We start from the raw sequence: 14,983 nt of genomic DNA, 5'->3' as shown, positions 1-14,983 counted from the left end.
ATAAGGAAAATATAAGAAAAATACTATGATTTTTTTTCGAGTATGACACTCGAATAAAAGAGGAGTCAATGAATTAGCCGATAACAAAGAAAGACTAAGAATCGAAAATTACTACCTATATGAACAAGGTGCACCTTCCAAAATTAAGTGCGTGTAGTATTCACTCTTGAAAGCGATGAGTAACTAATATGACCATGTTGCAAGGAATACAAAAGAATGTCGTCGACCTCACAGGTATAAAACACGTCTACTAGGAAGAGGTTACCACCCTATTGTAAATAATGCTTCGTTTCTCTCTTCAACGGATATGGAATCTCACAAATAGCAAAATGGTACGTCTAAGCCATACAATTTCTAGAACACCACCCTAACTTCAATTCCTCTCCAACCCTTTAATCTTCCTAACTTTTTTTAGGTAAACCTCTTTTAAAATCCATGTTTACATGCAATGGCCCGCCGGCAACATGGAAAACATTTCTCCAACATTATCACAAAAAAAAAAAATGACAAAGATTGGGTAAACAACCTCTGTAGTTTCGGTTAGCAGCCACGTTAGGAAGTTTCGTTGTTCTTGTTCTTGTTTTTCTAGTCGACTTTCTTAAAGTAGTTCAGTCATTCTCAACCTCATACACGACTCATACATCTTTAAAAAAGTATGTAAAGTCTCCATCTTTTCTAAAAGAATGTTTGGTAAAAGAAGTTGTTTTTGAGTTCCCATGTTTGAGAAAGCTAGCCAATTTCGAGTCTTATATAGTTGCATACTAAAGAATCGAGCAAAGCATTTCTTATAAGAGTGTAGAAACCTTCTTCCTAACATACGCGTTTAAAACCATGAGACTGACAACGATATGTAATGGGCCAAAGACTAGCGGGATTGTGATATGTGTAATATTCTTCAAATTTCGACAATTGAGAATTGGTTGAGAGTTTCCGTTGATAATGCATGAAGTTTCCTTTTCTTTTTATGTAATTTCTTAGAAGATATGATTAAATTATTGTTTATGGTTTAAGAAAGTTTAATGTAAATGTTTTTGACATTCATAAAACATGGGGAAGACACCAAAAAAAACATGGGGAAGCTCATGTTCTAAGAGGTTAGCTGATTAAACCTAACCAACTTTGCTTAGTGGTGACAAGAAAATAAACTAAAGTTGTTTGGTCGAAGTTGTTAATGTTTTGGACATAAAAAATAGACACTTGATGGTATTATTATATATTTGTTTGTTGTATAGTGAAAGTTCATATCTTTACATTTTAATATATAGTTTCTCTTTTCCTTAGTGAATGAATGACGTATTGATGCAATCTATGTGCCTATTAGCAAAGCATATGAACCAAGAGCATATAATTATTGTAAAATAATTAACGCCCTCATAACTTTAAGTTATGCACCTTCTCTGTAACCCTCGAATTTGATACCATTTGTAATCGTCCAAGCCCACTGCTAGCAAATATTATCCGTTTTGGCCTGTTATGCATTGTCATCAGCCTCACGGGAGAAATTTCCACACTCTTATAAGAAATGTTTTGTTCTCCTTTCCAACCGACGTGGGATCTCACAAAGTTCTTTAACGAGCACATTCACACTCGGACGAATTAGAAACAAAAGGAAGGAGATAAGTTCGAAACATGATGAGATCCATCAAACCCATTAGTGAAAAGACTTTAAAAAAAAAAAAAAAGATGAAAGTTAAAGAATCAATTTAAAAAGAAAGACAACAAATCTTTGTCTTTGCATTTGTTGGTCAACAAATGTTATGCAAAGTAAAGGTAGCTTTTTTAATCAGTTTAGTTTGGTAGAGAAGGATCTCCATGATATTCTCATTTTCCTTTTGTTTATTTTTTAAAAATTAACTTTCTTTACCTGATTTTATTCTTTATTTTTAAAAATTAAGTTTATTTCGTATGAAAAATTATTAATTTGAACTCGTGTTAAAGATATTTTTAATATAATAATATATAATTATGAATAGTTGGTTCGTAGAGACACAATATCTACCACTCAAAAGTGTGAATAAATATGAAAATATTATTAAAAACAACATGAAGTTATAGAATTGGGATCCAACGTTCAATTTTCATTCATATTCATAGAATACTAGCTACCAACTAATAAATCAAATCATAAAGATAAAAATATTAACTGATTCATATATTTTATAACTAATATATTCTCAAAATATTAACTAATTATGAATATCTTGACTAATTCAAACTAGCAATAAGTTACACTAAATTTTGACACGAAAGGACGTCGTATATATCAAATTACCATTAATCTTCGAGGTCTTTTTAAATGGAAGGTAAAGCAAGTAAGATTCATTATGATAAAAAAAAAGTATAAGATAAAAGAAGATTCAAGTCCTTAAGTAAACTTTTAATTAATTACACTTTAATAATAATAGGCAATTATTAATGGTCTATGTGCACTAATGACTCATATTACAACCAATTAATTTGATTAACTAAGTTACGAGGATAGAAATATGACTTTTAACAAATAAAGGATGCATATATTGGAACTGAAGCTGTTCGAACTTCTGACCTCAAAATATAAAACAAGGCATATAACTTCGTGTTGATTTATGTGGATATTTTTACTTTTAAGAAGCGAGTAGTAGGTAAGATGACTACGTCGCATGAGATGTAAAGGAATATCAGGACCATCAGTGAGAATGTTTGCATAATCCACCCCACATAAATGGTGTAAAAGTTATCTTATTATATGAAAAGGGTAATAAACGAAAATAACAATAAATGGAAAGATACCTGTGTTAACAAGACAAGTATCTAGATATTTGTCTTATAATAAAATATCAAATATGATATATATATATATATGGTAAACTATAATTTATTACTAAATATCTTTAACAACCAGGTATAGAATCTAAATTCCACTCCTACCAGGAACTGAGTACATACATACATGCAACAAAGACTATATCTAAACCAGCTCGACTTCACCTCTATCCAGACGTGAGTAGATGTCTCCATCAAATGAATTTTGTTAGGATGGTACTGTTTACAAGACAGACGTGTTTGTGTTTGAAGTTTGAGATCACTTAACTACAACTCACTATTACCGTTTCATTAAATGGGATTGGGAATGGGAAGAAGAAAGTCAACTTTTGATTGATTGAATGAATGGTTGATTAAGTTTTAGGGTTCAAAATGAATTGTGTTAGGCACACAATGAGTAGTAGGGAAAACAGGCGGCTTCAAAGCTCAGCCTGCTTTGGAGGGCGAGAGGACATCAAAAAAGAACCCAAAAGAAGCTAAGTGGTTAATTAATTATAAAGTGCATTACTTTGAGTGCGTTCATTCACCTCCCTTTTCCCCCTCCACCCCTTATTTAAAGGCCTCCTGACATGATCAACACACCAACCTATCATTCGCTATGGGTTTAAACAAGCCTTATGTTGCTGCATTCTTCATCCAAATCACCTTCGCCGGAATGAGCCTCATGTCCAAGGCTGCCTTTGCTGCTGGTATGAACACTTACATCTTCCTCTTCTATCGTCAAGCTGCCGGTACCATCGTCTTGGTCCCTCTCACTTTCATCTTAAAAGGGTACGTCAAAGTTTGTTTCTTTCTCTTTTTTACTATAAAGTCTCATGTCGGTTGGAGAGAGTGAACGAAACCTTCCTTATAAGAGGATGTGGAAACTTCTCTTTAGTAGACATGTATTAAAACTGTGAGACTGATGCTGATATGTAACGGGTCAATACGGATAATATTTGCTAGTGGTATAGTTTGACTGTTACAAATGATATTAGGGTCAGATACTAGGCGGTGTGCTAACGAGTACGCTGGGCCCAAGGGAGCTGGATTGTAAGGTCTCACATCGGTTGGAGAGGAGAACTATTAAGGATAGTTCCTTTTATTGTTCTTTCCATATTATTTGTAATTTACCATCATTCTCTATAGTGTACTGATTATAAATAGAGAACTTTCACCACCATTTAGGTGTGGTGGTTTCAGCAAACATTTTCAAGAACCAAACCTTCCTTACAAGGGTGTGGAAATCTCTCTCTAGTAGACGTGTTTTGTGCCAAAGCAAACAATATCTACTTGTACTTTTACGTTTACTCATTTCTAAATGCTCTTAGAGTTGTCGAGAATAATACAACTTTTTTGTTTGATATATTTAAGGAAGGAGAAGCGACCATTGACTTTCAAACAACTCTGCGAGATTTTTGTCATTTCATCGATCGGGTGTGTATTATTATTATTATTATTTATTATTATTTTTATGAAATAGGATGACTTATTATTATTTATTATCTAATGGGTTTAGGATTACTCTTGCATTGGATGCTTATGGAATGGCGATTAATTACACGTCAGCAACTCTTGGTGCTGCAGCATTTAACTGTGTTCCTGTCACAACGTTCTTCTTCGCCGTCTTATTAAGGTCATTTTAAATATTAAAAATGATGAATATTTTATGACGAATTTATAGTAATTGCGTTTACTTTATTTTCCCTTCTATTTTTCTATAAACTTTTGAACACCACTTTTTTGAAAATTAGGCATCGTCTACGGTTCGGATTTCAAATTCGACACCTGATGACTCCGATATTTTCTTATATTTCTTACGATATGATCATACGTTCCTCGTTTCTTAAGAGTGAAGACTATCTCTATAAACCAACACGAATTCTTTTAACATGTTCTGTTCTCACTCAATTGCATCCTAGAAAAATTCCTACGAGGTCACTTAACATAGAATTACTCAAAGTAAAACTCACTTAACTTTAGAGTTCCTAAGATTGAGCTTACCGAAAACGAATATGAAAAAAAAGGTGCACCTTGTTGGTATATATATATATAGTAACTTTCATTTTCTTTAAGCATTTTTTAGGCATTCTATCCTCAAGACCACTCTTATTCGAAAGTGGTCTTAGTTCATTTATATGTCTCTTCTTAACTCAAGTGTACGCATAATTCTTCCAAAATAAGTAGTAGAAAAAAAAAATGAAAAATGAGGTCTATCGGTTTGATCTCAACATTTTCGTTTGATGTTACTGTCAATTTAAATAGAGGTTTTATACACGTATAAGTTCGACATACATTTTACGTACACAGAATGGAGATGGTGAACTTAAAGACAGCGGGAGGAATTGCAAAGGTGGTGGGCATAATGGTATGCATGGCTGGTGCAGCCATTCTTGCTTTCTACAAAGGCCCTTACTTGAAGCCACTTTTCACTCACCAACTATTCCACCATGCCCAATCCCAAGCTCACCACCCTCCTAACTCCCAAAGCACATGGATGATCGGCTGTTTCTTCCTCCTCGTCACGAGTATCTCTTGGGGCATATGGTTCGTCCTCCAGGTAAATCTCCACCAAATTTAGTCTCTAAACTTTCATGTCTCACCTTCTAATTCTAACAATGGTGCACCATTCAAGCGCAGGCTCGGTTCTTAAAGAGGTACCCTCACCTAATGGAGTTCATGTGCGCGCAAACCGCAATGAGTATGGCTCAGTCCTTTGTTGTAGCCATAGCTATGGAAAGAGACCCTTTGGAGTGGAAATTGGGGTGGAATGTTAGGCTATTTGCTGTACTCTATTGTGTAAGCCAAAAAAACACACTTCTTTGCTCTCTTAATTAGATGTTTATATGATATGAAGAAGAGTTATGAACATGGGGTGCAGGGCATTTTGGTAATTGGAATTGCAAATAATGGGCAATGTTGGGTAATCAGAGAGAAGGGTCCAGTTTTTCAAGCCATGACAACGCCGTTGAATTTAATAGCAACAATCATTGGTTCCCAGCTAATCTTGTCGGAAGGAATTTACTTGGGAAGGTAATTAAGATCAATTTTGACTTTTTTTTTTTTTTTTAAAAAAAATTCTATTTCAAAATAATAATAATAATAATAATAATAATAATATATTTGGTTTGACAGTATAATAGGTGCATGCTTCTTGGTGATGAGTCTTTACAGTGTTTTGTGGGGAAAAAACAAAGAGCTTGGAGCTACTTCAAGCAGTCAACCAGCTCCACTAGAGAAAGAGATAGAAGAGTTGACATCTCCAGCTGAAGTCAACTCCTCAATAATCTAATCCAAGACTAGATTTCCTCATTTATTGTGTGATTATATGCTCTTTTTCATGATATTCATTAGGTTTTCTTTTTGTTTTCGAGATATTAAACCTTTTAAATAACTAACATCTTAATAAAAAATTTAAACTCGAGCTGTGTTAACTATATAAGTGATCGATCGATTAATGATGGAAAATCTATACTCATTATTGAATTATCTCGACCAATATAGATTCTTTCAACATGTTTTCTCCTCACTCACATGTTTTTTTTTTAGGAAATCATGCTTAACTTTGAAGTTTTATCATTTGGACGTGATTTCGATTCATTCATATACATCTCTTTTACTCGAGCATTACAAGTAAAAAAAAAAAGGTTTAAATTTATAAACTTGATGATATGGTTAGAACGAGGGATGTCGATATGGTCACTGTGGCGATATTGATGACACGTAAGTTTTTCATGATGACGTGGTCCCATTTAAGTTGTTATAGAAATAGGGTAGCGAAAAAATAAAAATATCTTAACGATGAAAAGATGTTTATGTGAATGTTTCGAAAAGATGATAGAGTAGATTGAGTACTTTTCTAAGATTTAATTAGCATTATTACACTTAAATTTGTTATTATTACAATAATTCTAGGTCAAACTTGGTTGTCATGTTTTTAAAAAATGTACATAAATAAAATTTTAAGAATGAAAAACAACTTTTAAAAAGGATTATAAAACAAAAGTCAAATGTTTATTAGAATGGGATGATAATATAAATATAAATATAAAATTTAACTGTCGATTAACAATCATAAAGTAATTAATTTTATTCTTATTTATTTTATTCCGATTTTTGGAATTTATATTTTTTTTGAGAATTTAATATTTTCTTTAAGACTTTAATTAAAGTTTAGAAAAGCTAAACTTTTAGCTAATTTATCCAACTTCCTACAATTTTGGAGAAAAAAAAAAAAAGAAAAAAAATCCAAAACCCTATTATCATCTTCTTCACTCTCTTCTCTCCCTGTGGCTCAACCACTCCGGGCCGAGAACCGATCTAATTGCAACGTGAACTTGTCTCGACGGATGAGAGTTTGTCTAGCATAGATTGATTTAAGACCACTCTTTATTAAGGAAGCACATAGCGCTTAAAAATGAGATTTGTCTAGATTGATAGGAGTTCACCTTCCTACTTTGGATGATATAAGTTTATAGAGGGTCATTCTTAGAGATGATCGAACCTTAGACGCCATGAAATGACCTTAGATATTTTCATACGATTGCGCTTTGTTACCTTGAGATGACCTTACGTACCTTAAGATCACGAGAACTGCTCTCACCGTGACTTGTGACATTATGTGCCTATTAGCAAGAATGATGGTGCCCGTACATATTAGATTTCATACTAAATATTGTTATACTCGCAATATTACTCTTCTATTTTTATTTTGCATCAATTCGTAATTGCCCATGACTTAACGTCTCTCAAAAAAACCAATTGTTACATGGAGGGATATAGTCCATAGATCAAAATTGTCGCAATAACGAACACATAAACACCACAATGAGCTCAATTATGTCGAAAGTTATCATCGTGAGAAATGGAATTTCTAGAGTCGCTTGTAGATGGGGTTTGGCCAGAAATGGGGTCTCAGTCACCTTGTTCGAGTTTACCAGAGTGCTCGATGGAAGAATATCCCAACGAAGAGAAATCGTAGAAAATAGAAAAGAGTCCCAAATTGTATCCGTTCATTTATGTATTTTTTTTTTTTTTTAATCCAAATGTCTCGATAGAAAATATCTTCTAATGATTATTTGTTTAAATTAAAGATGAGAACATAAAATAAAATAAAATAAAAATAAAAAAGTGTAAGTTAAATTAATCCTCACTAAAATTAAATGGTATGGGAATGTCTGTCACTCCCTCCATTAGAATAAATTCTCCACTTTAATTTAAAAAAAATTACTAATTTTAAAAAAAAGCATATTCGATATATATCTTCCACATAAAATTAGAAAGTTATAAATTAAATTAATCCCAATCTCTCAGACATATGGAATAAGAATAGCTTAACTAAATCACTCTCAACATAAGCCTCTCGAATATTGGAACCCATTTTTGTATGTTTTTTTTTTTTTTTAATATATTTTTTTATTACCTTTTACCTATTTTTAATATAATCTACAACCGCACACCGTCTCTAAAGTTCGATTGATCGACCGTATACTTTTTTTTCTAAGAAAATTTAATAAATCAGGTAGCATTTTTCATAATTATTTGATTTTTTAAAATTATGAGCAGAGACGTCTAACCTCCTCTGAACATAATCTCTAAAAAAAAAAAATTTAATTTAGTCTTTCCGACTTAAAAAAAATATATGTTTATTTATTTACTAAGTAGTAAAAAAAGAAAAGATAAAATATATAATATAAATATACAATACGTTCGTTTTGTGTCATATATATAGTGAGTATGGCGGGCTGACAAAGATCTAAGTTTGGTCAGGATTGGAGACGAGGATGGAAAATATAATCTCCGACTTGAACCTCATTTAGCTAATAGAGAAAAATCTCTCCGAAATCTTTAATTTAAACATAAATCCCACCTCGTTCAAGACCGATCCATACCCTTTAATTATTGTTTATATATATATATATATATAATAAAAGTATTATTATGTTCTTTTTACTTTTTTTTTCTTTGTAATTAAATTAAATTTGAAGTTCTTATTAATCTCTCCTTACTTTTTTCTTTCACACTTTATTTAGTCTCTACTTTTCCTTTATTTTCTAAGTGCCTTTTTTTTTTTTTTTTTTTGTTCACACACAACTATTTTTCTCAATTATCACATTTTTTTTCCTATTTTATTTCTAATAGTTTTTACAAAATAAACAACAGACATTTATTTTTAGGAATTAAACAAAAAAAAAAAAAAAAAGACTTTTTTAAAAAGAAGAAAAGAAAGAAAGGAAGGACTACGTCAGAGACATGATGTCCTCAATACACCTAATAATTGTCCCTTCCCAGAGGCCATAACTGGACTAAAATGCTCCATTATTCATAGTCCATCTTTATCCCAGTCCTGCTATAACTCACATCAACATGACTCTGATACTATATTAGAAATTACAACACCATAATATGATGACTCTGATACTATGTTAGAAATTACGACACCATAGTATGATATTGTTCATTTAGTGTTGGTTATGGGATTCAAAATTTTAATTTAAGATTAAGTTAAAAACTTTTATGAATACTTTCTAATTATTCCATACTTTGTTGTTGGTTGAGTTGGGAAAGGATGGTATTATTATTCGTGAATATCATGGAAGTTGGGTAGGAGAAAAAAAAGGCATAGGAAGCTTGACCAAAATTTAATGAACCCTTTTGAGGTCAACAGTGTTTGTCTGTTTGTCCTTCAATTTGTGTTTAAAGGGTTTGAACTTCACATCAACAACACATTCAGTTCATCTCATTTTCTCTCCACTTTCAATTTAAGATTCAATCAAAGCTTGGTCTCAAAATGGGTTCCAAAAAACCATATTTTGTTGCTGTTTTGACACAGATTCTTCTAGCTGGAATGAGTCTTGTTTCAAAGGCGGCGTTTGCTTCTGGGATGAACAGCTTTGTGTTTGTGTTCTATAGGCAAGCTGCTGGTGCTGTTTTTTACCTCCCTCTCATCATGTTTTTGAAAAGGTTTCATTCTCTTTCTTTGATTCCTTCATAATCCTTTATGTTTTTTTTTTTTTTTTTTTTTTTTTAACCTCTTTTTTTCCTTTTTTTTTTTTCCAGAAAAGAGCCCCGTCCTCTTTCTCTCAGGAATTTCTTGAAGATTTTTGTCATTTCCTTAATTGGGTATGTTTTTATGACGCAGTTGGAGATAGTAAACAAAACATGTCTATGTGAAAACCTGTTCTTAACAGACACATTTTAAAAAAAAAACTGACCATATCTAACTGTGGTGGAACCTGAAGAAGTGAATATGGTGAGATTCCATGTCCATGATTCTAAATTTTATAGTTTGGTGGATGTTTTTCCAATTCAGGATGACCATTGGATTCAATGCATACGGTGTGGCGGTTGATTATACATCAGCAAATTTGGGAGCTGCTGCGTTCAATTGTCTGCCAGTGACAACGTTTCTGTTTGCAGTTTTATTAAGGTAAACAATTCACGTTTGTTGTTGAAGTTTGAGTCAAAAAAGATGGAAGATTTGATGTTTTTAAGGAATTAAAATTCTGGGTTTTGTTTTTGTTGCTCTAAACTCAAATAAAAATTGGTCCTTTTTTGGTGTAAACTTTAATGATAGGATGGAGAAAGTGAGGTTGAGAACAGTGGCTGGAATGGCAAAAGCTTTTGGAATATTAGTTTGCATTGGGGGAGTGATCACACTTGCATTCTATAAAGGTCCTTATTTGAAGCCACTCATCAATCATCATCTTTTTCAATTTCACAAATCCCAAACCCACAAACCTCATATCTCTTCCACAAAAACATGGATCATTGGCTGTTTTCTTCTCTTCCTCTCCAGCATTTCTTGGGGTTTGTGGTTCGTTCTTCAGGTTCGATACTCAAATACTCCGTTCTCTTTTATATTCGATACATCATTTAAAGTTCATTGTCGCTTATAATCCATCCAAGATGTGATTTTGACTTTTTTTTTACATTAAATACTAGAGATGTTCATTTAACCTGTCCTACACGGATGGAGACATTCCTTTTTAGAGGAGAAAAGAAGAAGGGAACATAAGAGATTTCTAAGATCCTGTAATAGCCCAAGCCTACTATTAATAGATATTGTCTCTTTGGTTTTTCCCTTTAAGATTTTGGAGACGTTTGCACCCCTTATAAAAAACGTTTCGTTCTTTTCTCCAAAGATGTGGGATCTCATAATCCACCCCTACAGGACCCAGTGTCCTCGTTGCACTAGTTTCTCTCTCTAATCGATGTGGGATCTCACAATTCGCCCCTACAGGGCACAGTGTCCTCACTCGCACTAATTTCCCTCTCTAATCGACGTGGGATCTCACAATTCGCCCCTACAGGGCACAGTGTCCTCACTAGCACTAATTTCCGTCTCTAATCTATGTGGGATCTCACAATCCACCCCTTGTAGGGTCCAGCATCCTCACTGGCACTATTTCCTCTCTTCAATCGGGATCTCACAATCCACGTCTACAGGGTCCAACCTCGCTCGCACTAGTTCCTCTCTCCAATCTAGGAGGGATCTCACATTTTTTTTCTTACTAATTTAATAGAAAGTGGTTAAATTAAAAAAAAAAAAATAGTGCTTTATCTAAATCTTATTATTATAAAAACGTCACAATCTGAAAGGTTCCACATAATTCGATTGAATAAGTAATGATTTTGATTGAAAAACACAGGCTCATTTTCTGAAGACGTACTCATCACCGCTGGAGTTCATAAGTTACCAAACAATTCTAAGCACAGCACAGTCATTTGTGATAGCCATTGTCATGGAAAGAAACCCTTCTGAGTGGAAGTTGGGTTGGAACATTAGGCTTCTAGCTGTTCTTTACTGCGTAAGAACACACTCATAACCCTTTTTTTTTTTTTTTTAATTACAAACCCCTTTTCCAATTCTTTATTATAATGTCTCTCTTGTCTTAACAACAGGGAATTCTTGTCACTGTTGTTTCAAATTTCTTGCAATGTTGGGTTATCAAAGAAAAAGGTCCCGTTTTTCAAGCCATGACCACCCCTTTGAATGTCATTGCTACCATCATCGGCTCCGAGTTGCTATTGGGCGAAGGCATCAATTTGGGAAGGTTCGTTTTAATAATTCAAACGCAAAAAGTTCATCCATTTCGGAAATTTTTAAAACCATGTCGTGTTGTTTTCAACATTGCAGCCTTATTGGTGCCATGTTGCTAGTGGTGAGCCTTTACAGCGTGTTATGGGGCAAAAGCAAAGAGCTCAACATTATTGATATAGATAGCAATCGACCGATAGAGGTGCCAGAAATGAGGTCACCTCCTCAACCATAGATAGCAAAGATCAAGTTTTGATCATTATAATATATCAAAGCCTATGAGAATTGGCCATGAATTTGTTGAATATTTTGTAACACATTGCTTTGATAAAGTAAGTAAAGGATGATTTGGAAGACTTTTGATCAAGCTCAACTTTAATTCCTACTTGTTTATGTTTATTCAGCAACATAAATGCCAAGCAATTAATAAAATCATAAGACCCACATCGAATTTGAATGGAAGGTGAGAGGTGGAAGCTACCAAACAACTTCCAAAAACATTTTAGGTTTTAGGTTTGAGACCCGAGTCAAATAAGTCAAAATCAAGTCTAGTCGAGCCAAGTTAGAAGATATGTGTCACACACATGTACGTGTGGGTCCTTGAGACAGGACAAGTCGTTTTACACACGCGTGCAAGTTAGTATACACTAAATGTTAAACTAGTTTGAATAAAATATCGCAATCGTGCACTATTGATGTGATCTTTTAACAAACTCTTATTTCTCTTCGACTCAAGTTCACACAACTATACTCGATACTTAGGGTTAGTATACAGTTCCATTTTCTATCCATTAATACTAATACGTAAGGTTTGTGTATTTTCTATTATGATCTTATCAACGTCTTTATAAACTTACTCAATTAATTTTCTCAAATTTTTTAAAAAAAAATTAAACTTACGTTGTACTAGACAAAGATATCATAGCTGGACTACTTATTAAAAAAATGGTGTTATATAAATAAAACATATTATAAACTAAACTTATAATATAATCGCGTTTCTTATAAGAAGTGATCAAATTAAATAAGACATTAATGATATAATTTCAAATTAAATATGTTATCCAAAAAGTGACAAATATTTCAACTACCATATGTTAAAAGCATATATTTAATATATAGTATGGTGCAAAAGGAAGAAAATTAATATTTTGAGAAATAATGGTTGTATGAGTTGAAAAAAGCAAACATTAGTCAAAAGCAATAGGAAGTGGGATTAAAAATAATTTTAAATTTTATTTTCCACTAAATAAGGTTAAATATTCATATATAAATTAATCCAATTTAGCTTATTTATTATTTATTATTTAGTGCTTAGTGGGTATTGTATGATATCCTTTGAAGGTGGGCTTTGATCCACTATGAAGTGTTTTCCACTACTAATAATGGAAATGATATTAAATCACTTTTTTTTTTTTTTTACAATATGATATTTAAAAAATTAGATGCGTGTCAAAATTGGCTTTATTTTTATATATAAGTGAGCCAAACCCGAGAAGAGGGGCCTGGGGTTGGAGATGAAGACGGTGAATATAATTCTCGTCCAAAGTTCGTTTATGAAAAAATTATTCCCGTCTTTTTTCTATTTTCCATTGAAACGGAGATTCTCCACCTCGTTCCAGACACGTTTCAGCAAAATGAAATTAAATTAAAAAGTAATATTTATGTTACGAAAATTGAAAAAAAAAAAAAAAAAACAACAAAAAGCATGGAAGAAGAAATGAGACAGACGCCAAGTTTGTTAATCTTAATTGCTGCTAATTAATTACCTTAACTTCTTTCTCTGCTTCCCAATTTGTTGGGTTATTGTCCTTCTTTGTCTCGCATGGAGTTTCCACCACTGTTGTCTTGTCTGTTACATCATCTGAGGGTGGCAGCTCCGGTGGGTTGGTTTCTTTTTCAGTTTCAGTTTCCGGTGAGGTCTCCGCCGCCACCGCCGCCTTCTCCTTACCTTCGTTCTGTATTATAACAATCATCCAAATAATAAGAAACTACTTCATTATAATAAAAAAAAAAGAAACATTTATTAATTTACTATAATACTAAACTATATCTGTGGGCTGGGCCTAGAATATAGGGCGAGGTTTAAGAATATGGGCTGGCCCAAATTGAGTTCAAACGGGCAGTTTAAGCCCATTTATTTTATTACGTACCCATTTGTAGAAACCAACCTCCATCTTATAATACTTTTTTTTCTTTAAATTATTTTGAAAATGAGTAATAATTGTCTCATATTTAAGTTTTATTAAATTTTAGTTATTAATATAACATTTACAATTATTTTTAATGATTAAAAAAAAAAACAATCTGACGTCACTGATGTCACAAACACAACCAACTCGAGATTTAAAAAAAAAAACAAATAATTATGGCAGCTTGGTTTCACTGAAAATGTCCAATAAAATAATTAAAAAAAAAAAAAAAAAAAAAAACAGGGAAATGAAAGGAAAAAGACAAGCAGCGATGCATTAGAACAGAAGTTCATCGAGATTCCTTTTTTTTTTTTTTTTTTTTTTCCACGCCGGATCCGACACAATTATTATCCCTTTTTCGTTTATTTTCTTTTCCACAATTTTCTGAGCATCCAAACAGATTTTAAGGAGGGAAAAGGAAAAACACATTGAAATGATGAAATCAGGGGCATTATGAATCAAAAACAGAGTAATTGGAAGAACAAATGGTAAGAGAAGGAGAGTTAGAGTAATTCACCTTATGATCATCGACGATCTCCGCCGGAACCTGGCGGGACTCAACCTGAAGAACCTTGGGCTTAGTGGCACAAGCTCCCATCTGCTTAGTCGATCTCAAAATGAACCGAAATGAAATGAGATGAGAGAGGAGGAAGATGGCATGGGGGTTCTTAATGATTTATAAACACAGATTCCGACAAAAAACAAAAATAAAAACAGAACAGGAACATTTATGCTGTATAACGTATGTATAATTATGAATCTCTATTCTATGTTTACACCCTGTCTTTGTTTATTTATTTTTTTCCCATTATTATTTCAATTTAGATAATTATACATTTAGTTTGAGATTTAAATCACTCTGTGAATAAGATTAATCAAATCAAATTTCGGGTGGCGTGATCTAAGCGATTGTAGGTACACGTATGTGCTCTGAATAGAGGTTTGCCCGGACATGTTGGAGAAAAGAAAC

The 14,983-nt window shown here is 32.8% G+C and overlaps 2 protein-coding genes and 1 long non-coding RNA gene across 4 annotated transcripts; 2 read left to right on the top strand and 1 right to left on the bottom strand.

Annotated features, from left to right (window-relative positions):
* Nucleotides 1-3,327: 3,327 nt before the first annotated feature.
* On the top strand, nt 3,328-6,267 carry LOC111781304 (WAT1-related protein At5g64700-like). The gene is made up of 7 exons (XM_023661816.2): nt 3,328-3,573; nt 4,156-4,218; nt 4,301-4,417; nt 5,092-5,341; nt 5,422-5,580; nt 5,663-5,814; nt 5,917-6,267. The coding sequence occupies exons 1-7, from the start codon at nt 3,401-3,403 to the stop codon at nt 6,071-6,073; spliced, it is 1,071 nt and encodes a 356-aa protein (XP_023517584.2). The 5' UTR covers nt 3,328-3,400; the 3' UTR covers nt 6,074-6,267.
* A 3,192-nt stretch (nt 6,268-9,459) lies between these two features.
* LOC111781301 (WAT1-related protein At5g64700) lies at nt 9,460-12,177 on the top strand. 2 transcript variants are annotated; one of them, XM_023661813.2, is made up of 7 exons: nt 9,462-9,744; nt 9,841-9,903; nt 10,094-10,210; nt 10,358-10,610; nt 11,433-11,591; nt 11,686-11,837; nt 11,921-12,177. In XM_023661813.2, exons 1-7 carry the CDS (start codon nt 9,572-9,574, stop codon nt 12,054-12,056), a joined length of 1,053 nt encoding a protein of 350 aa, XP_023517581.2. In that variant the 5' UTR covers nt 9,462-9,571; the 3' UTR covers nt 12,057-12,177. The 2 variants fall into 2 exon arrangements, with proteins under 2 accessions (XP_086976007.1, XP_023517581.2); XM_087119881.1 differs by lacking the exon at nt 9,841-9,903 and having other exon boundaries at nt 9,460-9,744.
* Nucleotides 12,178-13,448: 1,271 nt separating this feature from the next.
* On the bottom strand, nt 13,449-14,897 carry LOC147786709 (uncharacterized). The gene is made up of 2 exons (XR_015414573.1): nt 14,531-14,897; nt 13,449-13,779 (listed from the first exon to the last, which is right to left on the bottom strand). It is a non-coding gene; the product is annotated as an uncharacterized LOC147786709 (long non-coding RNA).
* Nucleotides 14,898-14,983: the final 86 nt, after the last annotated feature.

The sequence above is a fragment of the Cucurbita pepo genome, chromosome 19 (genome assembly GCF_057944985.1).
Source record: "Cucurbita pepo subsp. pepo isolate OVF chromosome 19, ASM5794498v1, whole genome shotgun sequence".
In the NCBI taxonomy this organism is placed as follows: domain Eukaryota; kingdom Viridiplantae; phylum Streptophyta; class Magnoliopsida; order Cucurbitales; family Cucurbitaceae; genus Cucurbita; species Cucurbita pepo.
This window is presented reverse-complemented; position numbering and strand designations above follow the sequence as displayed.

Bases quoted from the DNA above. Each gene is read 5' to 3' on its own strand.
- LOC111781301 (XM_023661813.2), top strand. From the start codon at position 9,572: ATGGGTTCCAAAAAACCATATTTTGTTGCTGTTTTGACACAGATTCTT. The intron at 11,592-11,685 runs GTAAGAACACAC...TCTTAACAACAG, and splicing joins TTCTAGCTGTTCTTTACTGC to GGAATTCTTGTCACTGTTGT. The intron at 11,838-11,920 runs GTTCGTTTTAAT...TCAACATTGCAG, and splicing joins GAAGGCATCAATTTGGGAAG to CCTTATTGGTGCCATGTTGC.
- LOC111781304 (XM_023661816.2), top strand. From the start codon at position 3,401: ATGGGTTTAAACAAGCCTTATGTTGCTGCATTCTTCATCCAAATCACC. The intron at 5,342-5,421 runs GTAAATCTCCAC...ATTCAAGCGCAG, and splicing joins GCATATGGTTCGTCCTCCAG to GCTCGGTTCTTAAAGAGGTA. The intron at 5,581-5,662 runs GTAAGCCAAAAA...CATGGGGTGCAG, and splicing joins TATTTGCTGTACTCTATTGT to GGCATTTTGGTAATTGGAAT.